The following is a 27,841-nucleotide window of genomic DNA, read 5'->3' on the forward strand; positions in this document are numbered from 1 at the left end:
AAAGCCTTTTTAAGAAATTATCCAAATATACTATTTTATCCCAAATGTATAAATAAATACTATAATAATAAACACATATAAAGTCTACCAAAATTTTGACATTTTATCTATTGGTTTTGATTCGATTTTTCTATTAAAATATGTTTTGCCACCTCTATTGCAATTAAATACTTTCTTGGTAGAATATATGGTTCAACGTGACAAAAATATTGACTTTAGTTGGCAGATATTACTGCATTTGTACCATGTTTTTATGATGCCACTCTCTAAAATATGATGTCAAAAAGATTTGTTAAGTTTTTAAACGGAGGAAATGTCACAGAATACCAAATCTGAACAAAAGACATGTGCCACATTTACTCAAACAATGCATGAAGCATTTGTGACAAAAATTGTGCGCTACTACATTTTTAAAGCAAAATTTAGGTTGATTTTTTTTTAACATATTTACACATAAAATATAATGGTAAAAAATTATACATATAAATGATTTGATATTCCAATTTAAACTCAATTACAGAATTATTCCTACATGAATAAAGTTCACGGATCTATCTATCAAATTACCTTGTATTCGATAACTATATAAGTACTGTAGTAAGTAATACGGATACACTTACTAGTTATATCCCAGCTATTGATAAGGCTTGCATGTTTTAAACGCCTCAGAATAGGCTAATGCATTTTTTTTTTGTGGATATAAACATTAATCGTCGTGTCTTAATGTTTATCTCAGTCAAACGTCGTTATCTTTCTTATTTTAATAATTTACTATTCGTTGTCAGTTGGGAATCTCTTAAAAACTACATTTCCCATGATGCCGCGTAGAACGTCATAGCCGCGTCGGCGACCCCTTTGACGCACGATACGCGTCACCGTAGTAACGGTCTCTCTGCTCCGCTGTGTCGATTAGCGCTGGAGCAGCGGAAAAGGGGCCGGGGATTCTGTTATTATTGGTAACAGATATCCTAGTCCACCTGCGTGTTTGTGCGGACCGGGCGACGCGACACTGAGGCGGAAAGGCCCTGCTAAAGCGCCAGGATGTTGAATATGTGGAAAGTCAGGGAGTTGGTGGATAAAGCGTGAGTATTTTGCTTTCTGAAGAGCTTATGTGTCTGTGCCGAGGCCCGTTAGTTATGTAGGTGCGGGCCCGTGACGTCAGACCCTCAGCTGATCGCGGGCGCCACAAGATTAATTTTACATTACAAGAGCTGTTATTTCGCTTAATGTATGATCCATACTTACTATACCACGAGCTATGTTATTGTGTGTACAATTTCCACACTGTCCCGGGTTGTTTTCTTCTGAATGTGTCCCAAATTCTTTTTGAGTTGCCTAAGTTACGTTACCTAACGTTAGACATCATTTTTGGTCAATGGAGGCGCGTGGAGCAATTTTGAGGATTATAGCATGCTTTTACCCGCCTATGACGCCCAAAATACTATAATGCCCAGAAATGCTGACTAGGTAACTTAAACGGTTCAATAGGTAATGAAAGAAAACGCTTTTTCTATTGTAAACAGTGTCGTCCAGATAAAACGCTTAACGTTAAATAGGTAACAGTACCCAGACCTGGTGGCTCACAGGCTGTATTTATTCATATTGTTCTCCCTGGTTTGTGTATTAATGTGATTGTCGGTACGTTATAATGTTGTGGAGTTAAACGGTTCGCAGGGCCCGTTATTGAGGCTAGAAAATTAGCCTGTTAGCTTAGCCTATGCTAATGCTGTGGCTTCAGGATTCAATAACGGTATCGTTAAACCTTGTTACTGTCACCACATAAGCGACCTGTGATATTTAAAGAAAATTAGCGTAAAGTATTACCTCAGTATTATTTGTGAGCATTGTTTTGCTCCACCATGCCCATCGCACTTCATCTCAATATTGAATAAAGTCTTTCTCAGTAAAACTTGAACTTTACTTTATTAACATTTTGATCTAAAATATGCTTTTCGGAGAACAGATAACGCCTTGGTAAGAAGTGCAAAAAAAAAAAACATTTTTGTACAACACAAAATTCAGTTTGCGTTTACCTAAAGTACAATGTTTCCAAGTCTCTAGTAACCCTATTTACACTGGATGGTCTTTTTAAAAACTCACAATATGTTTCCTGAAAGCTTTCATAAACAACGTCCGGTTCATCATTTATAATATTTATTGGTCACTATAACTTCTGTGTTTTATCAAGATCACCTACTGTTAATTGTGTTATTTCATATTATTTGATGACTCTTATATTTTGACTTCAGTGTTTTAACTTTTTTGCCTACAAGCTAGTCAATATCGCATTTATTGTCTCAGACAAATCACCTGTGACAATAAATGCAATATTGTCTAGCTTGTCAGTGAACTATGCCTCTGTGTAGTAAATGCCACTCCATTTGAAAGCAGGTGATGGTGAATTAATAATAATCATGGAACCAGCTTTACTGATAAGATGCGCATGACAATCCCATCCGATATATCACACAGCCCTATCTGGTTCTGTAGTTTTTTTTTAAAGTTTATTAATTTTGATTGTGTCGCCTGTCCATAATGCACCAAAATGCGATTCTGCACTCCCTTAGCTCAGCAGCATCATACACGCCACGCTTGAAGTTGATGGCATGAACGGTTCTCGATATAATAAAAATGCAAGCAGACAGACAGAAATTTCTACCTTTATAAGAGTGAAGAATATGTTCAGCCCCCTCCATCCGAAACTGCTTAAAAACTGCAAGCCCTAGGATATAGTAAGTAAATTCGAATATCGTAGCCCTAGGATATAGTAAGTGAATCAGCCCTAGGATATATTAAGTGAATTGGAACACAGCGTTAGTCCTGCACATTTGTATGTGTCCCTCATGTGACATACCTGACTTGGGCATTGCAGTCTTTATTAATGAGCAGAGGAGTTGAATCAGATGTGTCAGATGCAAACAATAGGGCTGCATTCCAAGGCAGGAAGGCATCAAGGCATGTCCGGATATAATGTTAGGTTTACTTCCTATCTCCTGAGATGCCTTCATTGTCCTGTCCCACAATTCTATGTGTGGGTGTGCACGGGGAACGTGATTGATCGAGCCTTGTCGAGTTCAAATAATAAATGCCGGCCAAAGAAAGAGGTTGGAGCACAAATTTAGTGTAAATAAATTTATATTTTCACTTTTTTACATAATAGCGAGAAATTAGTATTGCAGTTTTCAAATATTCGATTAGTTATCCCAAAGGCGCTATCTGTGTATACCTCAAACAGAAATATAAACAAGTCAGTTGCCTTCGGTTTTGGACCCAGCCTAGGTATGTTTGACTTCATGCAGCACCGCAAGAATGGACATGTAAATTATATCAAAGTATCTTGAGAGCGATTCGAAAGCAGAATCCTTTGTATAATTTCTTGGTATTAGGATGTGTTTTCATCAACCGGATCACAAGTGGACGAGAGAGACACATCACGTTTACACCTGGTATTTAAATCTGTCTCTTTTGTCCACTTTCGACCGCTTCTGTCCTGAATACTGTGAGGGGGTGGTCTGTCGAGACGGTGGGTGAGTCTCTCTGCTGTCATTCAAACGCGAGCGGGAGTAATTATGAGTTTATATGGATGCGAACTAATATTATGTCAGAGTCCACTGCTTGTTTAGCAAGAAAACATGCTGCACAGTGTTTTGTCATGTATATATTAGAGCTTTCTCTGAATTTTCAGTGCAATTGATGAATTAGGATTGCACAACTTTCACATGCTTTCAAAACGAAACTATGGAGATCAGCCACTTTAATTGTATCAATGAAAGGCTAAAATAGTGCTGTTCACCGTGTGTTCACGCCAGAAGTAAAAAAAGACGTAAAACTTGTGTTCAGTACCTCTGATTAGATAAATGGGCGGAGAGAAGGCGGTCGCATGTGGCTGTTCAAACACATTCAACCACATGTGCGTTTACACTACAAAAGCAATCCGATCGAAAGGGGTTTCGACTACCTCTGAATGTGGTTGAAAGTGGTCGAAAGTGGACGTGTTCAAAATGTTTTGAACACTGTTTACACCTGGCATTAACTTCGTCCACTTGTGATCCGATCAACGAAAACGCATGTTAATGCCAAGTATAAACAGCCTCAAGGGGTCTTCCAGGACAGGTTTGAGACACCCTGCTAGTAGACTTATTTTAAAATGACACGGTACCATGCCTCATTCACCTTTAGGATGCTTTAGTTTATCCGAAAAGTAAGATTCATATAAGGCTTGTTCCATTTTATAATATTGGCTTATTATATTTTTTGTTCCTTCTGGTACTGGGTGCACAAAGCAAACTCTCCAGTCTACATTTGTATAAGATCTTTGAGGCATACATGAGTTGAGCTGAATGGAGGTGGATATTGATATTGCTGGCCTTTTCACTTGCTTTTAATGTCTTATGTTGGGTAGGGCGTTTTTGTATTACCCTGCAATGGCACCCAAAGTAATAAATAAAAGAAGATTCTCAAGTTCTTAATGCTCGTTTGCTTGGCACAGCCGCTGGCTCCAATTTGTTTTATGGGATTATTTGTGGCATAGCATGTAAAGTTGTGGTGTAGCTTAATGACTTTGGACGGCATAATGGTTGTGCATGTTGTTCTGCATGATACAAGTAAAATCCAATATGCGATTATCTTATAGAATGTGATAAACCAAATATTAATATGCCAGAAACATTTCTGTTACAGTTATATGTTAAATATAATTACCTAGAACATCACAATAAAGAAGTATTGAACTGGAAAATAAAACTTCAACTCATTGAATATGGTCACTACATCTGTAAATTCTGCAGCCAAATTGAGTTCGAATTAGCAAATTTTAAAATATTAGTTATTGTTATTTCTCTATATTTAAAAAAATCAACTTTGTTGTATTCTGGAAACAATGACAGACCTACACCTGTTTGAAGTTGATAAGAGTCCAAAACAAAATCACTGATAATGCCAGAAGATTTGGTACACTCAAAGTCAAAAACAGTATCTGTTTGAAAAATATTTTTTTTAACTTTCAATTTTAGTGCTTGATTGACATTGAGATTAGACTGCTTTAAGATCTACTGTAGTGCAATAATCTAATGTAATGTTACACAATCAATAGGGATGTAACGATTCAACCGTGTGTCCCATTAAAATGCCTGTCTAAAATCGATTCTGAATCGCAAGGCTGCGATTCTTTGTTTCATGCACAGCTTGTGTGTGTACTACGGCATATGGTCAGTAGGAAGTCCTTATCAATCTATTATTATAACGAGTCGGAGTCGTTTATAACGTGCATTTAAAAGCAACACTTGTTAAACAAAATCATTTAAAATATTCTTTAGTATCATGAAAATACCTGAAACAATTTGAAGAACGGTGATATAAATATTCCTGTAGACATTTCCTGGAATAGCATTCGTAATGCTACTTCTTCTGTGGCACAAAGTGAGTTTCTGCACGGGAGCGCCCCCTGGCGTTCGGATGTGCCTGGATTTCACCGTAATTCATTCAAATTCATTCATTGAGAAAACGCGCATTTGCACGGTTAATCGTTACACCCCTAACAATCAGATATTTATACGAAAGGCGTTTGTTTATGTTGTTACAAGGCAGGGGTTCCCAAACTTTTTTTCCTGCGCACCCCCTTCTATGTCCCAACCGGGTTGGCGCACCCCCAATCCCCATTTTAAAAAAAATCCAAAAAAGCTTTATTTTCTCACCATAAATACTCATGTTTAATCATGCGCAAATAACCAAGGGCCGGTTGCACTAGCCGGACGTTAAGAAGTTGGGTGTAATAGTCCTACGTCGGGCTTAGCTACGTCCAACATTGTGAAAAATATTTACGCCTATTGCACCATCTGAAACTACGCTCAGCGTAGATGATGCGCGCCCCCGTGTATGCGTTAAACCACTGTGATATTTAGACGCCATTCGAGTTTACTATGGTAAAAAACGTACACTTACTGCCGTCAGCTAATAGATGACATATGAGAGGTTTCCTCATGTTTACCAGTGCGTCACGTGCAGACCCATCAAACACATTAAGGAAAGCCTTTACTGTTCGCACAAAAGGTGTATAATAGTTTGCAGATTCATTATAACAGCTCAAGTTTCAAACAAAATTAAATGAAAGCTTTTAATAAGTTCTCTACAGTAAGTATTATATAATTCATTGGCGGTCTCTTTACCATGCATGAAAACACATTGCTCGCGTATCCTGTGCCCATGTCTCGTCACATTTCATTATTTCTATTTTTGCCATAAAAAAGTCTCTCTCTCTTGGTCCCTCTCCTCCTTCGTGACTAACAACTTTATCATAAGACGTCCCACATGACAGTTTCCCTGATTTCAGTCAGTTAAGCATATTTATAATATATATGGAATGAATGAAACGAGTTGGCACGCATATAGCGGCTGCAGTGCATAACAGAAGAGCAGTGCGTAGAAAAAGACAGCAGGTGTCTTCTACATTTCTATCAAAAACTAATAAATTATAGTTTTTTATTTAAAATAAAAGCGATTACAAAGGAAATGTTTACTGTATATTTTTATATTGATTTATTGTATGGAAAAATCCCACTTAAAGAAACAGACCGCCATTACATTTTTCCTCTCGCGCACCCCCTGGTGGCAGCTCGCGTACCCCTGGGGGTGCGCGTACCACGCTTTGGGAATCCCTGTTACAAGGGATGCTCCCTTCGATCGGCCGCAGATTGGTATCGGTCGATCATCGCATTAAACGACTTGATTGGTACTTGCTAAATTTACCAATCTCATGAACTATTTTTCTGTTTACATACAGTGCTGTGATAGAGCATTCGTGTCTACATCTTATTTCTTGCACACAATATGTTTCTGTTTTAAGTCTGATGTCTTTAGATTATTTTCTTTGCTGAAATCGTTACTCAGGGAGTCTCTCTGTGGTTTTATGAGCTTAATGACTTAATAATCTTATGCTCATTTGTGGCTATTAGAAGATATGCCTGCATGAGTTTCTTTATTCTATGGAACACAAAAGAAAATATTTTGACAAATGACTGTAAGCACATAGTTGACACATTGACTTCCATAGTAGGAATATCAAATACTGTTGTAGTCAATGGGTGCAGTCAACGTGTACTAATTATCATTTATTACAATATCTTCTTTTGTGTTGAACACAATAAAGCAACTCATACAGGTTTAAGACAACATGACGGTGAGTAAATGATGACAGAATTTTCATTTTTAGTGAACTATCCCTTTAATAGCAGCTCGCTTCTGAATTGTGTTAGCTTTAACTGAACACATCCACACCAGTACCTCTAGTGTAAACCAACATCAACTGATCCACCTATCAGTGGCTCCTTTTATAACACATTGCTCTGGTAAGGAGCAGTTGGAGATCTCCTGGAGACCTCAGAAATACTCAGCCTCACCAGGGCTGTATTTCCAATACTTTTTTTAATGTTTGTTATTTTAGAGGAGATCCTAGTAGTAGCACCAACTTCGAATCACCCATCTCCATAATTCACATCCCCTGGGATTTCTTTCCTTAGCAAACTTTCTCTTGTCCAGGGATTGCGGCTTTTATCGGTTTGCCAGTGCTTTCGTTCCATACTTATTATAAACCACCTCCATCCTTATACTCATCTCCATCGCAAAGCTTCATCCAGACCTTTGCTTCACTCTGAAGCGCTAGGTATTCTTTTTAGTCTGAGGTGGTGGAGCAGAGAAGCTGAAACCACTCAGAGAGCTTTCATGTTTGGCGTTTTGAGTTTGTTGTGGTTTTTTTGCAGGCCATAGCTGAATGCTAGTTGAATGCGTAAGTACGCCCAACCATTGGCAATGAAAAACAGTAAAGGAAAGGGGGAAAAGAATTGGAGAGTAAATCTCGGCAGGCCCATAGAACAAAGAGGCTGCGGTTGCAAAAGATGGCAAGACGCCCCTACGCCTGTCTGTGCCCCCTTCTCTTTGTGTGGAAGAAAGCTTGCCTCTTCTTCTTTTGTCTTTCCTGCATATTGAATATTTCAGTGGAATACGCGCTGCACGGTACACAGTTGCTGTACGTGCGTGTGGATGTATTTATGTCGGTGTGGCTGCTCTACAGACCGCTCACTTCCATAAACCCACATCATTCATTATTCAGTTGTCTGAGATTTTCCTTGTAATCTTGGGCCGACTTTGCAGCACACTCTTCGTACGTGTTCGAACTGCATCGATTGCAGCTAATACTGTTAACTCAATTGTTATTAAAATCTACAGTCTTTGCCCTAACTTTATGAACCATACTTCAGATGTCTTTTATTGTATATGTCCAAGTTATAAATTCAAATACTTTTTAGCTAGCTTTGCAAAGTTTTTTAAAACATCTTGTATGTGACATGTGATTTTTGATTTGTGTATTCCTTTTTTCTTATTGTAGTATAATTGTAGGTTCCCACAGATATGAAATATACTTGTGGTGATAGCTGCTGAAAAAGGCAGTCATTACCCACTGACAAAAATGGTCTACTATACATGTGACAAACAACTAGTAATGTGCTACACAACACAATACTTTGATTTATTAAACATTAATTTCACGATATATTTTATAAATCCAACCACTCCAAACTCTCTTTACCATGAACAAAGCTGATACTGTTTGTCAAAGCACCACAAAACACTTTTTTTGCTGATATATGAAGCAAAACTTGTTTAGATGACCCCTTTTGTCAAACTCTATTGATTTCAATAATATGTATATTATATGCTAGACAGTTCAAGTCTAAAGATTAAAAATAAGTCTAGAGATTATAAATGTGACCGGTGTTATAATAGTTTATGTAGCTGTCTTCACTTTCTTAGAGCAGAAGCATGAAAAAGTACATCTCTCTGTCATCTCTAACAGATTAAAAGAGCTTAATCCACTCGTTATTTTGGATTAAAGTCTACTTTCTGTCCCGTTGACAGGTGACTTTACATTACAGCTTTGCGTTTTTTTTATCTTGAGTCAGCTTGAGCTTTGCTTGTTCAGTGCAGTGAGCTTGAGATTAACATTGCTTGCCATCTCTGTGCTCTAGATCACAGACGTTCTGCGATCAACCTGGGTTTTACACAGAATCTTAATCCAACCCTGGATAGTGGGACCCGAAGTAATTAAACTGAGATCAAACCAGACCCGCCTGACCTTTTAAGATATATACCCGGGTCATATGTGAAGACCTCTAATGCATTCAACTCCGTTAAGTTCAGAAACATGAAAGGATACAATTGGTACATTTACATGCAACCAAATAATCAGTTTGTAATCGTATTGATGGCTCAATCGGATAGAAAAGTCTTTATGTAAACACCTTAATCAATACGATTGAGGTCGATCGGATACGAATTTTGATTATATTGAGAGGGGTTGTGTACTCAGAGTCCGATCTGTGATCCGATCAGCATGAGAAAAGTACACATGTAAACATGTGAATCGTAGTATTTTCTCAATTGGATGAAAAAATACCTTGTGCAAATCCGCAGAACATTTAAGTTTACATCTTATGTTTACCCCTTATTTACCTCTGACATAATTCTCGTCACAGAAACACACAATAGCAAGGCAATGGCTATGCATTATTAAGGTAATGGGCTAACATGCTGTACATTCTGCAGAGTTTGTGTATTTTTATAACATTAGGCTACATAAAGAAATAAAATAGCATTGTGCCTTTTGCAAATTGTGTTTTGAGAGATGCTGTGTGCTGGGTTGTGTTGCCAAGTTCTCTGCTTTTTTAGAGTTCAGATTTGGGCTACTGTTTAAATTGTCTCCGTAGGTTGTTTTTTTCTCCGGGTTAAAGATTAAAGGATTTTGTACATTAGTTATTGGTATTTGTACTGAGAATAGTCATTGGCATAGCCTGGTTAGCCAGACCTACATCAAGATGTAAGTCTGGCAACTCTTCACACAAACGGCTCAATGCAAGGGGCGGGATATAAGGTTGTCCCTCAAAATGCCTCTGGACGCAATAGGATAGCGCTATGACCAATCAGAGCAATGAAGAAGGTGACGTAGTTACCGTAACCAGTCGGCAAAACTCCAAACACATCTTTCTTGCTTAAAAAAGACTTCAGTAGGGTTATTTGCTCTTCTCTCAAAGAAAAACATAAGTCTAAGTCCTCCAGAGTCGCGGCAAAAGCCGCTTCAAAAGAAAGCTGTTCGCCAGCAGCAGCAACCATTCTTTGTTTTCAAGTAGGAACCGTTGCAGCTCTGTCGTCATCATGTTAGGCCCGCCCCACAGACGCTACACACGATGTGATTGGCCTGACCAAATTTTGGTTTTTGGAGCCGTTAAGTGTATTGTGAGTGCCTAGACTAAACCCTGGCAGCAAATATATTTTGCGGCCGCTAGGGTGCGTCTAGATTTCTAGGCTATCATTGGCATGCTTTTTGGCTAGTTTTGAATGTCCATTGCGATGGCTTTGATCAAGTGTGGCGCACAAGCCCTGAAAAGTGAAGCCAAAACGTCTTGATCGCCCCCCAGTGACTGGTCCCAGTATATGTCATTAACCCCGCCTACCCCATGTTTTTCAATGGAACTTGAGTCCAACTAAACAATTGATTTACACTTCAATTATCTTTTTTCCAAAGCTGGTTTCTGTCATTTACTGTAGTTTTATCACGCTGATGTAAATTCAAGTGTTTTTACGTTGTGATTGATAGCTGTGATATGCGTATTCTGCGAAGGCGGGGCCTTGATTTCGTTGTTTTATTTCCAGCTCACTACTGCGCAGGACTGTTCCCGAAATTGCTACTGCGCAGACTCAAGACCCAATATGTCAGCGTCATATCAGGACAATGGCGTCTTTACTTTTCACCAATGGAAGAGAGCGAACATGCATCATCCATCTTTTTTTTACAGTCTATGGTTTTGATACGAGAGGTTGGCAACCCTGGCTGTGCACTTGCACAGACGTTCGATTCGGACTTTATAGTATGTACATGTAAACAAACATTTTAATCAGATTGCAATGCTTAGGGTGCATGTAAACTGTATTGTTGTAACCATCAATAATACTAAATTCAGTCAGATTGAATTTTTTTTTGCATGTAATCAAATGTGACACGGAGCTCAACTCATCACACCCAATTCATCGAGAGAAAGAGAGCTTGCGAACGCACACAAACTCATCAGAGAGACACGTAAAAATCATTATTAAAGAGTGTCATTATCACAGAAGAAAAAACAAAAAAAATGTGATGTCAGATATACTCGTGTTGCATATGTATATATTCGTGTTGCAAATTCCTAACTGCAGTGATCTTCTCCCGGACCCCGCCCACCTGCCACACCATATGACCTGAAGTAAAGAGAGATCTTTTTGAGGAGGGGAGGAGATTTGCATTTTTGATTAAAGATTATGAGGGCACATGATTTAAAAAAAAAGAATGAAGCTCACAGATAAGTTATTTGTAAAAAAAAAAAATATTCCAAAACAAATTACAGTTTTTCATTTAATTTTAATGGCGACTTTAAAAATGCACAGCCTACTTGCTGATCCATAATATTCTTGTTTAATAATTTATAATTGTCTTTTTTCCTTTTATATTCCTTTTTCTTAATATTTGATTTATTTTTGAGTATGTAGTGTACTTAACCTCCTCCTTCAGGATGGGTGGGTGGTACAGTCCACTGATGCTTGTGATTTGTTTATGTTTGTGTCCACCCTTAGTAGTTGTTAATTGGAGTAAAAGAAAATTGATATATTTGTTAGTATTGCTGTCTTTCTTTTGAAACGTAAATAAAATGCACAAGCGTGGTAGGAAAAATTCACACCTGAAATTGTTAACCCTGGGTTATTCTAAAACCAGGGTTAACGGAATCCTGGGTTATTTTTTCATGTTTCACACTGTTCAAACTTAACCAGGGGTTAAGAGATAACCCTGGGTATTCATAAGTTGACGTTTCACACTGTGCATTCCTAAACCCTGGGTCAGGAGTCTCCAACCCAGCTCCAACACACCTGTCTGTAATTATCAAGCCACCCTGAACACCTTGATTAGCTACTTCAGCTGTGTTTAATTAGGGTCATAACATTCTAACCCTGCTTCGTTTCACACTGCATGCGTTTGGCACCGCAATGCGGGGTTAACACCACAAATGCGGTGCTAACCCTGCTCCGGAGCAGGGTTTCATAACCCTGGGTAAAAAGCGGTGCTAACACCGCTTTCAAATTACAGGTGTGAAACGCAGGGTTAAAAGTGGGGTTTAGAATGAAGTAGGGCTGCACGATTCAAGCTAAAATGTGAATCACGGTTTTTTCCATGGGAATTGAGATCCCGATTCTCTCACCCGATTCTCTTTATTTTAACAAAAACATTTATTATGCACTTAACTAAAAAAAATGTGCTACAGGACTTTCAGTTATAATAACGTGTCTTAAAAGTCTCTTTTTCATATTTTAGACCCCTTAAAATTTAGAGTAATTTAAAATTTGTTAGCTGTTAAATTGCACCTGTGCTTTTTGTATCAAACTGGCCAAACTTAAAACTTTAAAAACACTAACGTTAAACCTTTTAAAAGACTAAACGATCAACATTTTGAGGCATCAGAGAGAAACGCAGACAAGTAACAATTTTCCCCTTGTGCGAAAAACCCTTTCTAATGGGGAATGAACAGAGGCCGTTTCTCAATGTGAAGGCTGCAGCCTCTCTGGAGCAGTGGCTGCTGGTGACTTCTTTTTCTGAGGGCGCACGATGCGAAGTTCGTCACAACATGTATGTAGCCCGTCATGTGTGTGGTACGTAATTTCAAAATATGTGTTCTGCACTTTGAGAGATAGTATGTGCATCACGTGTCCTGCCAAAATAAGTGTCTTCTGCAGACGCGTCAAAGGGTTTATGATAAAAGAGCGTAATCAGAGTTTAATGTTAAGGGAGTGTCTTTTGGAACATGAGCGTCTCTTTTATCATAAACGGTTTTGATGCGTGTGCAGCAGGCACTTATTTTGACAAAACACGTGAGGCACACATGATCTCTCAACACGCAGGACACATATTTTGGAAAAGGGAACCACACACATGATACTCCGAACACTTATTTTGAATTCGCGCCCCTCGGATGAGGAGTTACGAGCCGCCACTGCTCTGGAGGTCGCATTTCTAAACTGCGCATCATAAAGACTGTCTAATTTCAGAATATTAACAATGAACATTATAAAGATGACTATTATTTTTTATTAATAATAAATTGTTGAAGTATGTTTATGACTTGCGAATGTAATGCTCCGTTAACTCAAATGAACCAGGCTTGATGACGTATACAGCCTGCATGCGACCTCCGGAGGTTGCAGCCTTCCGATTTAGAAACGTCCGGAGCCTGAGGTAAATAATTTCCTTGCCTTCTTTCGAAACCAATGTTGTTGTATCTTCACTTTCTCCGTCGCCACCAGGATTTTCCACAATGACACTCGTTTATCCTCTCTTTTTTTGTGAAAATTGCCGCTCCAGATCCACCAAGTAAACGACTGTGTTTAGGTCTGCCGCCTTGTTATACGTCACGCGAGTGACAGCGGAACGCCGTAAATGAGATGAGAGAGAGGAGAGAAACAATCGGGTCTGATTGGTGAATGAATAGGGTTTGGTTTTACCCTGTATGAGTGTGTGTTAGCAAGTTTGACTGATGTTCTTGGATTGTAATGTAAATACGTGAACACTTGAACGCAGAATCTGAATACAGGGAAATACTGTATATGCAAGTGAATCGCCGTCATTTAAAATGAGGATCGCATATATGTATGAATCGAGATCGTGATTCTTTTTCGATTAATCGTGCAGCCCTAGAATGAAGAGAACCCAGGGTTAAGCGCAGTGTGAAAAGCCCTCATGTGTCTTTACAGGTTGTGTGTGCATGCAAACACACAGATTCCAGAAAATCATTAGCCAATCATTGACAAATCCTAGACACATTTTTTGTGTATTTTCTGTAATCTGTGTGTGAAAAGGAATTTTGAAATGTTGCACCTACATTGTTGTAGACAACATACAACCCTTTTATGGTAGTGGTTTTACATGATGGCCTCTTTCAACACTTTGTAACACAGCATACTGAAGAGCTCTGTGACTCTTTATGTACACATGGTTAATCCTGATTATTTTATAAATCCTGAGGTAATACACCAAAATCCGACAGTGGATCATGTCCAGACACGGATATATTTACTGTAATGAAGCTGTTAGATGAACGTCAATGTGAGGTTTTTATAGAAGAGCGCTAGTTAGGCAATTGAACATCCTTCCTTGCCAGCTGCCACACAATTAGATCCATCTTCTAGTCATCTAGACCATATGTGCAGCATTGGCCTCCATCTGAATTGCCTCAATTACTTGAGGAATGTTGAGGTCTTGCTTTTGAAAGCATTTACAGATTGAATTTGCTCTGCCATTAAGTCAAGCTGATCTTTTGGGAAGTGCCAAACCCCACGAGTGACACAGCTGAGCTGGATCGCCCATCTCGTCCTGTTAATGTACCTAAGCTAGGTTTCGCTGAAGTCACTGATTTTGCCCAGACATCTTTTCTCACTCTTCAAATGATTTGTGAATCAGCTGCGCTGTCTTCCCAGGCCACCTGCTTTTCGCTCTCCAGTGGGGGTGCATGTCTCCCACCTGCCAACATTCCTGTTTTTACCACATTTCATCTTAACACCAGACTGCCGGTAATAACTTCCAGAAATTCACTTTAATTCTTTCCCTTTTTCAGATTGACAGTGAGGGGGGAAGCCTCTTTTTCACATTAGTAATGATTAAGGAAAAGCACTCGCAGCTGTTTTAAGAGTTAGCAGGATATACCACCGCTTAGCACCATTGGTGGGTTCTCCGGATGATTTGTGATTTAGAGGGGTCACAAGTGTTGAGTTTGATTCTGGTTGGTCTCATCAATTTCCTTTTGCCTTGGTCAAAGTGGAACTGAAATCCTTTCAACCAACAACAATTAAAATTAATGAATTTGGATGCTTTTATCCAAATGGACTTGCATTGCATTCAAACTGTACATTTCTTTATCCATATGTGTGTTTCCTGGAATCAAACACTCAACAATGTCAGTTTTTAGCGGGGTTGTTAAGATCTGTTTGTCAAACAGTTTTCTCTGAGGTAAATTATCATGTGAGGTCATTACCTCAAGATTATCTTTAGCTAAAACTGAACCATGAAAGATAAGTTTCTTATTATTTCCCTTTGACCTAGACTGCAGTAGTTCTGCATTTTTGTTTCCAATCCTAAAATAAGGCGCATTGTGTCATTGTCATCCTCCTACACTTCCTCACATCTCTGGTTTTGTGGGAAACCAGATAAGAATTGCATAAACATTAAAGGTTAATGATGCGCCTTCTACGCTTTGAAACTTGACATTCGGAGAAATGTCCTGCGGCACAATTTGCTATACTCCATCTAAAATTATTTCAAACTATGGCAGTCACTTAAAATAAAAGTGATGATCAATAGGAAATCAAAGGCAAAAGTTGATGAATGGTAAAAATCAAATGGTGACCAGTTACAGGAAAATATACACTTTATATATATATAAATTGTAACCTATTCTAAAAGTTAGTATAAAGTTTGTATAATTGTATTAATATTAGACATTTGAGAAATTATTTTTTTTGGAGTTGGAAAAACTACAAACAACAACACACCAAAAATGAAATAATTAAAACAGTACTGTTTTATGTTCTTTGTTTAGTTTAATGCAACAATTAAATTTATCAGCTTTTTCTAAATTATGCAACGTTCTAGAAAACTTTTATTTGCACTATTCAACTAAAACTAACTTTTTTGCCACACCTTGATTTTGACATCGAAGTAATGCAAGAGCGATTCATGTTCTTGACTCGTTCTCCCTACCTTGATGTCATAATCATAGATTGGTGCAGTGCTGCATGAATTTGTAAATATGACACTGGCTAACTAGCGATCGACACAATTTCATTACCCGCCTGTGCTGATTTTTACTCCCATATGGCACTTGCTAATATTATGTTTAATTATGATATACAGCCATTTTTATAAAAAACAATAGGTAATACACAGCATGGCGTTGAGCCTCTGTTTTACTTTGAAATTTGCTTCAGTGATGTCAGCACCTGGACCATGTCAGTCCAGCATGAATTGCACTTCATGATCAGTTACTGACAGATGAACATTAACAACTACTGTATATCTGAAACCCTGTTGTGTTTTACGGGAGGACTTAAAAATATCCATGATTCAATACGTGTTATCTTCGATTCTAGAGACACGTTAAAGCATGATCATGGCCAGTGGTGCGTCACACAAAACTTGTCTGTGTGTGTCATTTTGTGTTTGCACACAGCTGTCACAATCGCACTTTGCTGTGTAGCACTGTGATAATGGCTTGGTACTGATGGGAGAGGCGAAGCCAAAATTTCGGTGCATCACTAGTGAGTTTAAGACTTTAGTCTGACTCTGAACTTCACAAGCATGGTCACATTTTACAAAATATGCAAATCTATGTGATATTTAATATTAACTGAAACCGTACCAGCCTATGAAAGTGTACAAACTAAGCCATTCAAACCTGTAGCTATTAATGGATGTTTTTTATCGATGGATAAATGATCTAGGACTATAAGCATGTCTTTTGGGAGGAATTGGTTTACCACTAAAAAAATGGATTAACACTAAACAAAGCCTCCTGTATATGTTCTCCCATACAGTTCATTTTATTTTATTTTTAACTTTATACCATACAGTTCATTTTAAACAGCCTGTTCACTCATATTACTTAAAAAACACTGATCGACCAAATCTGACTGTCTTAAATAACAAAATGTTTTCAAAATGTTAAAAACCAAAAATGTTTTCAAAACATCCACAATCCACATACAATGATATATTGACTTGTTGTTGTTTTTGTTTTTACCAGCACCAATGTTGTAATGAACTACTCAGAGATAGAGTCCAAGGTTCGAGAAGCCACCAATGATGATCCCTGGGGTCCATCGGGTCAGCTCATGGGTGAGATTGCCAAGTAAGTGCTGGTTTTGTGGACTGACCTGGGGAGGGTGCACAGTTTTACTCACCCCTTAAGCATTTAATGACTCAGAATTACCCCAGGGTATTTGTGTAGGGCAATTACGTCAAAATGCACTCAACATTGATAGCTGGTGATTTCCACTGAATTGCATCATACGTGAGATCTTTTTTTGGAAAGTTGAAACATCTCCGCACTATTTAAATTCACCATCTGCAACTAAAGTACTGTGAGAAGCAGCCAGACACGGATGGGTGTTTTGGCAACATTTAAAAAAAACTTGACCTGCATTCCCACACTACATTCACTGAAGTCACAGTAACATGTCTCAGTGACACTTCTGCATATTCAAACCAAATCAAAATGATATACGAGTTCGCCTTTACCAGGAAAAACACACATTATGCATCTCTTTAAGTGATTGTTCTAATAGCATATATTGACAATTGGTTGCATTAGAGAAAAGCTCAATTTCAGCCTGACCTCTACAACTATATTTACACCACAGATCCACGTTCATGTATGAGCAATTCCCTGAGGTGATGAATATGCTCTGGACAAGAATGCTTAAGGATAACAAGAAGAACTGGAGAAGAGTTTACAAGGTACAGTTTACCGCTCATCTGACATTACCCATATCTTCATTAGTGGCTGATGTGTCCATGTTCTTTCAGTGACGGATGCTGATACAAAGATTTAGAGAACAGGTGCCATATGCCTTATATACTTGTGATACAGTTTACAATTTCACACCAACTCTATTCTAAATGTGGTCTTTTTTTAACGAAAACAAACACTACTGATTCATGAAATATTTTTAAAAAGAAATAGAGTTTTGGATTATTAATATTAACTCAAATCCTGCGGTAGATTATTTTCATGTCCTAATGTTGATGTATACTTAATAATTCCCTTTTCAATTTGTCCAGGCCTTATTATTATTAGCGTACCTCATCAGAAACGGGTCTGAGCGGGTAGTCACCAGTGCTAGAGAACATATCTATGACCTGCGCTCTTTGGAAAACTATCATTTTGTAGGTAAGTTTAAAATAGGGAATGTGATTAGCAGCTTAAAAATGAAAGCATAGACTTTGTAACACCTGGTGCAAATTAATTTGTTTTTAAGTCACGTGATTTTAATGCTGTTGCAGTGAGTGGAGATTTTCACTAGATAATGTAGCATTGTTAGCTAAGCTATAGTTAATAAGGTGCATATGGCTATTAGCTATTACAAATCTGCTGTTTTTATGATGAGAAAAATATTTGACATTTTACTGCAGACTCAATAAGAATACTGTAAGCGTCTGAATGTAGTCTGTTGTTGCCTGCGGTGCCAGCCAGATGGTCTTGGTGTTTTAATATCTGTTGGCGTTAGATAAATGTAATGATTTTGAGACAGTTTTGACATGTGGCTCTTACTTTTCGAAAGACTCCGCTTCTTAAATTCACAACATGTCTTGCCCAGAAAGTGTTTACCACATTTATTTCTTATTCAGTGTTGCATAGCCAAATTAAATCCTAGTTAAATTGGAATTTTAGAAATGCAGTGTTTTGATGTCTTCAGAATTCTAATGAACATGTTAAATATCTTTCAGCATCCTTAGGTTGTTTTGCCAATAAGATGAAGTTGACTTGTAGAGAACATTATCTTCTAATAAATATATCTGAAGTATGAGATTGCAGGAATGGAAAAAACATTTTTTGTATGTCTTAAATGGTAGAGCTTTGGGCAAATGCATAATGGGCAACAAAATGTATAGACGTAATGCACTTAAGTCATGTTGTGTAAAAATGTCTGCCAAAGGTAAAGATGTAGGTTTTGACCTGAATTATTCTCTTTGGTAGATGAAAGCGGGAAGGACCAGGGCATCAATGTACGGCAGAAGGTCAAAGAAATGGTAGAGTTTGTCCAGGATGATGACCGGTTACGTGAGGAGAGAAAGAAAGCTAAGAAGAACAAGGACAAATACATTGGAGTGTCTTCAGACGCCATGGGTGGCTTCAAACAAAGTAACTGTAAGTGACAGTGACAGCAGATCTGGTTCAGACTCAACCCCATGTAAGAATAGTCATTTAGTCATAATCAAAACAACTGCATTACTACTTAAAATGCAAATTAATTCAACTTTTTTGCAGACTTTGCCCCACAAAACAGAGAGTGCTTGCGTTGTAATGTATATATGGCCAATATATAGTTTAATGACAGCAAATAAGAAGTACACAGAATTGCTTAATGAACAATTATTATTATTATTACAAATTAATAATTAAATTTACAATAAAAATAAGCAAAACAATCCATATGTCAATGAAATGCATATTTTTGTGTCCAGGGGCATTATGTACTATAAAAATAACATTATGATGTGGAAATGGAGAAATTGCCCACAAACTGAATAAAGTAAACTGTGCTTTTCGTGTTTTTTGTGCTCATGCCACATTTTATTATGCTTGTGCTCAGGTAGCATTTGTGCGCTGTCTAAAGCCTTGAGATGTGGATTTCTGGGAACAGGCTTTAGTTACGCGCAGTCGCACACATACACAAAACTTCTCAAACAGCGTTTGAGCACTGTATTGAGATATTTGATTGGGTGCGTTAAGAATGTTAATATGTAGTTTTCCCCATAACTTACTAATAACACACTAACTTAACAGCCCTAATTAATATATACATTTTTGGTAAACTTGTAAAATGGCAGGTGGGGCAACTGTCCATACAAATTAGCAGTTTTAGACAACTTTAAAAAAGTGTTTTAATTATTTGAAATTCAAAATAATATACTTTGGCATCATAAAACCACTCATATAAACAAATTAAAACCTCTCCTACGAACACATTTAACAAATACCAGTAGTTGTTTGGATGTTAGGATCATTGAAAAACTTTTTTCCAACAATTTTGATGTTCTCAAATGTCAAGGTAGTACAACCACAATCATGAGCCTTTTATTAAGAAGTTGCAGTAAACATGATATCACATAATCTAGTGAACCCCATCTAGTGAATCTTTATGGCTAAAATGAAAAGTTTATAGATTTCTCTTAAATACTGTAAAAAAATAGCTACTTTAATGTAATGGCTAGGCTGGTACACGTTCCTTGTCAGATGGTACATCCAGTGTAAAAGTAGAAAGAAAAATGCTATTTTATCAAGCACATTTTGATTGTATTTAAAAAGTATTTTTATGAATTTGATATCACAGGCAAAAGCTTGTATTAGCATCCAAGTTGGTATGCTAAATGTAAATTCATTGCAGAGGTCAGGTATCTTGGAATCCCCCTAAGAAATTAAAAACATTGAGCCATAATTTTAATAAGCTAATCATTTCGCTTATAATTTTAGCTTTAATAATTGCAAGCTAAGGTTCTATAATTGATATAATTTAAAACATGGCCATGTAAACACTTTAATCGCACCTATACCGCACTAACTGAAGTGCGTATGTGTTTTTGTCACTCACCTTTAGGGCAAATTCGTTGTAAAGTTGACATTAGGAAGTTTTCGGTCAACATGACTCGCTGTCAGCAGTCTTGCCTTCATTTAGAAACAGCTCAAAGAACGCGACAGCAGTGTATAAAACCGCTACAGGCATTGTCATAATATTTCTGTGTTCATCACGGCACAGAATAACGAAATGCGTCCATAAGAACATTGTGAAAAAATAATTAAAATGTACTGAAATGAAATAAAACTGTTTTAACGCATAATGCAAAAAATAATGCACAAAATTCCCTTGTGTCAGGTCAACTTTAAGGCCATTTTTCATCTGTAGAAACTGATTTAAACAAAAAACTGAGATGCTTCGTTTCAGTCCTGTAGATGTCCCACAGGGATTTGTTTTAGGCCCTCTGAAGATGTTTCACAGCATTCCGCATTCCAACAAATTCCCAGTGGATTCCCTTCCCACAACTGATCTTTTGATTAGAACTGTTTTGATTTCAGGGCTATCACTTTTTGAACTTTGCTCGCTGCCTCATTGGGTGAAGCTTATGATCATGTTCATGCAAAAATAATCAGATCTCTGCTTTTTGTAATACAAGATGTTGTCTCTTAGATCTATCTAATCAAGTTGAGATGCCATGTCCCTTGTCATGTCATTAGTGTTGTTTCTCAACTTGTGTGAGAAGTCAAGAGGTTTCACTTGCTTTCTGCTTTGAGTCACCTCTGTTTTGGTGCTCCGATTTTTCACTTTATTAGCTGTACTAGAGTTTCGAAATTGCCAATTATCTATGACATGCCAAGAGTAAATTTTAGTTGCAAAAGATTAAAATACCACAGGGTCAAAAGGGGTAGAGAGCTCTAACTTTGAGTTTTTGTTTAACTGAAGTTTTATTTCTGGTGTATTTCTTATGTGTTTGGAAGTGTACTATCCACATTGGTACAGTCCCAGTATGCATAGTCATGGTAAGCATCAGCAATGAGATTGCTGTCATTTTTTTATTTAGTAAATCAGGAGATGTTTTATTTTTTTTAATTAGGAATAGGCTATTGATAGGTGCAATTTTTATTTATTTTTATTTTATTAAATTAAGTGCTAATTTATTTCCACATTCTCAGCGGGAGAGAGGCTTGACTCCGAATCCAAAGGCAAATGGGAGGAGGACTGGGACAAAAACAAAAGCGCCTTCCCCTTCAGTGAAAAGCTTGGTGAAATAAGTGACAAAATTGGCAGCACCATTGACGACACCATCAGCAAATTTCGCAAGAAGGAACGGGACGACTCACCAGACAGAGTCAGGTGAACACTCGAGATCGTCTTTTTCCTGTTTAATACTTTAGTCCGGTGAATTAAGCTTTGTCCAAATATCTTTTTTTTTTATACGTATTTACGGTTTTGTATCTTTATGTATGTCTGTTTCTCTGTTAGAATATACTTTTTATCTCTTTCTTTCTCTCATTACTTTTATGTCTTACAGTTTTGGCCTTTAATAATCTGATATATTTGGCTTGCTGTTATATCTTCCCGCAGTGACAATGAGGAGGACAAAGTTTCACGGAACGGTCGGCCTGCCAAGTCAGAGTTCAAGGATGAAGAGGAAACGGTCTCAACAAAGAGCGTCACACAGACCACAGATACCATCACCTCAACGTCCTCGCGCAAACGTGGAGGAGTCCCGTCCAAAACTGTTGACCTGGGTGCAGCTGCCCACTACACTGGTGACAAAAACAGCCCGGATGATGAAAACGCAAAGGTGACGCACAATCCCTCTTAAATAAATTCACTTATGTTTATTAATACAATTATTTTTCCCAGCCTTTTGACCATTCATACAGTTTTAATGAATCGTATATGGGCGGTTTCCTGGACAGGTATTAGATTAGTCATACACTAAAATAAATAAAAGAGCTTTCCAAACTGAAAACAACTTGCACTGACATATCTTAAAATGCATCAGTGCTCTTTGTTGTGCCTCTAGTAAGGCATGTTTGTTAAAATTAGTTATATTTCCTAATTAAACTAAGGACTAGTCCTGTCTTAAACTAATCCCTGTCTGGGAAACCGCCCATAGTGTTACAACCTCAATTGAAGGAAACATTTAGCAATGTATGTTTTTTTAATCTTCAGATATTTTGTCTCGTGTGTCTCTCTTTAATTGAATTTCTCTGAATTTGACCTTTTAATCAAATACATTTTAATAAAACTTTGAGTATTGACAGAACCATGCAATAACTTTGTTGCCAATATAGTTTGTGAAGCTGAGAGTTTGTTTGAAAGTCGTCTCAGCTGATTATGATTTGCTGCCTCCATGAGGTAGAAGTGAAATATGACATTCTTACTGTCTTGTTTTCAGACTTCCGTCAGTCAGTCGTCTAGCACGGGGCTTGCTGATCTGTTGATTGTGGATTCTGGCTCACGTCAACCAGCGTCCTTGGGTAGGGCACTATTTCACATTTTGCATAATGTCCTCCTGAATATGTAGGTATTTATTTATACTCATCATGAGACAAATACAGATTTCTGTAAGAAATTCATTGTAACTTTAATGCTGTAGAGATCATGAACATAATGGGTTAAACAATCCTTTACTTTTTTTTTACTTGATTGTTTTATCATTGTTTAAAATGTTACATACATAAAAGAAGCCAAGCTAATATAAAAATATGTAACACGTACTTATTAAAATTGAGGCTATTAATAGAATGTGCTTTGGCGGGCAACTCTCAGACTCCATGAGGGCAACCTGGTGCCCATGGGCACCATGTTAGAGACCACTGCTCTAGAGAGATGTAGTCAGAGCAGTCTCCAATGAGTGTGAGTGGAAGAAAGAGAGAGAGATGGATGGATTAGGAGACAGTCGCACAGATGCTGCTGTCCATCCATATCCTGTCACCGGCCCAACAGCTGTGCTGTGTCCGTTTGCATCAGTCAGGAAGTCCTGAGCTGTCACATCCTTATTATGTGTATGCAGGGTCCAAAATAAACTTCTGATAGACCTGACAATGAATTCAGAACATGTTCTGAACAATTTTGATTATAAAACTGTATTTTGCATTATGTTTTGTTACAAATGCAGTTTACTCCCAAAAACATTGGGATTCCTTTTGCACATACGCTCTAAAAATTGCTAGGTTATTTTCAATTTATAGGTTATTTTTTAAATTAACCCAGAACATTTTTGAGTTTTGAGAATGTAAGATTATTATATGAGAGTTCTTTATTTCCCTGAAGTATAAGTTTTGCAATTTGATATAAAGTATGTATCGTTTTATAGGTCCTTTAGAAAGCAACCGGCCTGCTGATGTCAAACCAAGCCAGTTTTAATCACATTTAACAAAAATCCAAATAATAAAGAAATTTTGATGTCATTATCTCGTCAATTAAGAGAAAATGCTCCCCTGCCAAAAACGAGTTTTTACGGCAATCCACAATTCCGCTATTATGCACTTGGTGGCACTCTTAACCACCTTAAAAAACACTATAGCATTTACAGATCCAGAAGCAGTAATTTCAAACATTTGCTTTCAGAAGAATGTGAATGGGCAAATTCCAAACATCATCCTTGTGCCCTAGAATGGCACTTGAGAAAGGGGACGCTCATAAAGTTAAAGAGAATTTTATTTTATTATTTCATTCACTAAGTGTATTATAATCGGCCACGCTATAAGACACATGTAACTACCTCTAGTGCTTCCACATCAAGAAGCTCTTTTTTTTTTTGAATGGGCAAAGGGATGTTCACATTTAATTGGAATTGGCCCAATATGTCCTCTAACCCTCTTGATGGTTTGCAGGTGGGAGCTCAGACCTCATTGATGACTTTGCAGATTTTTCATCACCGGCCGCCTCTGCTAGTCTCCCTTCAGCTGCTGGTACGTATAAGAAACCTCTCGTCACACTTCATGCACAGTGCAGGTGAATTGAAAAAATGTACAGCTCAGAAATATCCAATTCTATTGTGCATTGTTAAGAAAAACTGTCCCTATGATGAAGGAATTAGTTTAGGTCTTTGCTTGCAAATATTTTAGTTGATGTGTATTGCTCAAAAGGTCTTATATTGGACAGTCCCTTTGCAAAATGCAACCTATTAGAAAAGACTCTCTTGAGTTTACATAGAGGAATGGAAACCCTGTCCTATCATCCTCTTCTCTCTCTGGTTGTCAGCTCAATGCAGTAGGTGGGCAGTAGTACAAAAGTTGTGTTGGCTTGTCTGAAATATGACTGGAGTCGCAGCATACACACAACACAGTGAAATATTAATGAGTGACTGAAGCGTCCAGATGGAGTAGTTACCTGCTGAGTGTTATGAGCACAGACATACGTCAGCTCCTATCATACATGCCCCATCTGCCCTGACAGAGACACACTCCTTAAGAGCTATGTGTATGTGTGGATTCAGTAATATGTGCTTATAACAAGTCATAAAGCAATGGGCCAGTTAACTTGTCTGAAGGGGAATCGACACATGTATCTTTGTTGAAATTTTCCATTCAAACCCTGGAAACCACAGGCAGGTTGACATATTATACAATTCAATTGATGCTGGTTTGGGCATAGGTTATGTACATTGACTATTAGAAAAGCTTCAAACAAAGCTCGTCCAATCAAATTGTAGAACCAACCATCGTTTTGTTGACGTTGTCGTGTTTCTTCAGGTTCATCTAATGGGAACGGTGAGTTTGGTGACTGGAACGCCTTTTCTTCCACCAGTCCCCCTGCCTCCAATGCCCCACCTGTCATCTCAGACCTGTTCAGTGACGTGTCCGTCCCACCTGCCCCCACCTCAACGTCCACCCAACCACCTTCTGCTGATCTTTTTGACCTGATGGCCCCCAACAACAGCAGCCTCAGTGCATCCCAAAGTTTGACCTTCAACATGTGCTCGCAGACTGCAGCCATGCCCATGTCCAGATCACAGGTATACAATACACAGGCACAATATTTGAGATTAAAATATCCAAAATCACTAGCACAGTTTTATATATCTTCACTGTGTGTCATGTTTTCTTCAGTTTCTTCAAATGTATTATATCGTTTTCCATACATTTCTGTGGATGGGAGGAATGTTTTAGACCCTGACTTCAGTTCAACCTTTCCTATTCTTCACATTTAATATCTGTGCAGAAGATCTAATAGTACATCGATTGAACAAGTACATCTCGATGTAACTGCTCTATACAGTACGTAGCTATTAGTTTGAATTATATTTATTTGATTTGCAGACAATAGGAGGTGCATTATTGCCCCAGCAGATGGGACTACAGAAGTCAGGAGGGAAAGTATCATTGCCTGCCACCTGGTCAGACCCAAGCGTGAACATTAGCCTGGATTTCCTCTCCGCAGGCTTGAATCCTCCAAAGCCCACACAGCCTACACTTAATACCATGATGCAGCAAGGTCAGAAACATTTCTTAAACCTATTTGCGCACTCATTCATAAAGCATTGTGTGCATTGCTAGTCTGACGTAACAGCTTTTGTAATTCGATAAATGTCTTTGGTTCTTATTTAGGTGTTCAACCACCATTAAACATGATCACCCAGAATTTTTCCGGGATGACACTCAATGCCCAGCCACCGGCGACTACTGCCAGATCAGGAATTAACCCTGTGGTGGCCGGAGGATCCATAGGTATGGGAATGCCTCCTGTTATGGCAACAGGCACTATGGGCATTGGAGGCATGCCTGCCAATCAAGGACTAATGGGCATGAATATGAACATGGCACCCGCTGGCATAGGCCTACAAGGTACCCTCGGTATGCCCGGCATGGGTATTGGCCAGGGTCTGAATGCTGCCATGGTGCAACCTAAACAAGATGCCTTTGCAAATTTTGGCAACTTTGGGAAATGAAGGGTAGAAAGAAACCCCCATCCTAGGGGTTAACGGTCCAAATACACCTTCTCAAATGAAGGAGCTGCATCCAGTAAAATGGACAAAACTAGCCAGTGTCACAACACTTCAATCATTCGTCATTGTACATTTCCAGATAACAAGAAACAAATCAGCATTTCTTTCCTGTGGGGTTGGTTATTGAAGAGTGGAATTATTTTATAAGGTGCAAAGCATATGATATACTTAAAATGTGACTGTATGCAGTTTGGTACATTTTTCATAACAGAAACCTCCATAGACGTTATTTTTCTCACGGCCCCTTTGACCATTTTAAATACAATTATGTTCAGAAATTACCTCATAGTTTTCATCATTCATGCTGTGATTTAAAGACTGCTAGTGGTTGACATTGTAAATATCTGGGTGTGCAGGAAATAAATTATTTTACTTGGTTCTCAGATGGTATAAAATGGGACAAATTACCACAGGTCCTTAATATTCGTTTATTGTTTTATTAGTCTTTTTGTTTGAATTGTTACAGTTTGTCAGATATAGTCACTCCTTAACATCCATTACCACTCTCCAGCTATTTGGACTTATATGAATATTCCTCAGGCTTGTACAGAAGTAGGAAAACGGTCAACATTTTCATGAGCTATATCTGTAGATATAGTTTCAGTACTTTTGTGTAGCAAGCGATCTGACTGAAAATTAAAGCGCGCGTCTGAATGGCCGTTTTTGAATGACAATGATCAATATGAAGGTTCTGAACAGTAGTGATGCATCGCTTTAAAGCTGAATCTCATAGAGATGATAAGCAGATGTAGTTACACGTACATAAATGATAGGGCAGAAGATACATAGGTGCATTTAATGCTAAGATTACTGTGAGTATGGGTGAGAACAGAAGCCACAGATTTCTCAACCGGTAGCAGGAGTGGTGTTAAACATTTTCATTAACTACTTGAATTGGTGTTTATAATGCCGCCTAATAATTGTCATATCTGTTTTTTTGCATGAATGAAGTGTCTTACATTTATAATAAAGCATTGTTGCAGGTCAGTGTTATGTTTAAGGAAATGTAAGTCAGTGACAGGACTAAATCAATGAAGGCATTGTGAACCCCAAATGAAGTTTAATGTCAGCTTTTTTTGTTTTGTTTTGTTAATTTACCCATGTGCTGCTTCAACTTGGGTCCTCCATCAGACACTGAGGCATTATGTTCAAAATGACCAAAACTTTATTTTATTACTATTTACATCCCTAGGGGTTTAGTTTCCTATTTTAATACTTAACATACAGAGAGATCCTGTGCATATATATACATTGTTTTAGGCATGAGCAAATGATTAAGTAAATTCATATTAGTTTATGCAAATGGAAGGAGAAACAGAAGATCAAGCGCCTCTTTTATTAATGTTTCTTCGCAGATGTCATTCTTTTTATTGTACTCAAAAACTTTGTTTAACATTAAACAATTTCATCAAAAACTGTGATCTGAGAATTTATTTTATGTAATGGTGTTGAAAATGTTTTTGGGTTTGATTAGATTTTTCTGTAAACCTTAAAGCCCTGTTTGAGTGTGTGTTTTTATTT

General features: G+C 37.8%; 1 protein-coding gene across 1 annotated transcript; it reads left to right on the top strand.

Moving 5' to 3' along the window:
• The first annotated feature begins 883 nt into the window (after positions 1 to 883).
• Positions 884 to 27,758, top strand: clint1b (clathrin interactor 1b). The gene is made up of 12 exons (XM_065287231.2): positions 884 to 1,082; positions 16,866 to 16,970; positions 17,482 to 17,578; positions 17,903 to 18,011; positions 18,819 to 18,989; positions 21,531 to 21,711; positions 21,943 to 22,165; positions 22,766 to 22,847; positions 24,207 to 24,284; positions 25,068 to 25,330; positions 25,635 to 25,809; positions 25,923 to 27,758. The coding sequence occupies exons 1-12, from the start codon at positions 1,042 to 1,044 to the stop codon at positions 26,261 to 26,263; spliced, it is 1,866 nt and encodes a 621-aa protein (XP_065143303.1). The 5' UTR covers positions 884 to 1,041; the 3' UTR covers positions 26,264 to 27,758.
• The last annotated feature ends 83 nt before the right edge of the window (positions 27,759 to 27,841 follow it).

Source organism: Paramisgurnus dabryanus, chromosome 18 (genome assembly GCF_030506205.2).
Source record: "Paramisgurnus dabryanus chromosome 18, PD_genome_1.1, whole genome shotgun sequence".
Classification (NCBI taxonomy): domain Eukaryota; kingdom Metazoa; phylum Chordata; class Actinopteri; order Cypriniformes; family Cobitidae; genus Paramisgurnus; species Paramisgurnus dabryanus.

What these genes read in the sequence shown, in the direction of transcription:
- clint1b (XM_065287231.2), top strand. Translation starts at nt 1,042, where the DNA reads ATGTTGAATATGTGGAAAGTCAGGGAGTTGGTGGATAAAGC. An exon ending in GGAAAACTATCATTTTGTAG is followed by an intron (nt 18,012 to 18,818) that starts GTAAGTTTAAAA and finishes TCTCTTTGGTAG; the next exon opens with ATGAAAGCGGGAAGGACCAG. An exon ending in TGGCTTCAAACAAAGTAACT is followed by an intron (nt 18,990 to 21,530) that starts GTAAGTGACAGT and finishes CCACATTCTCAG; the next exon opens with CGGGAGAGAGGCTTGACTCC.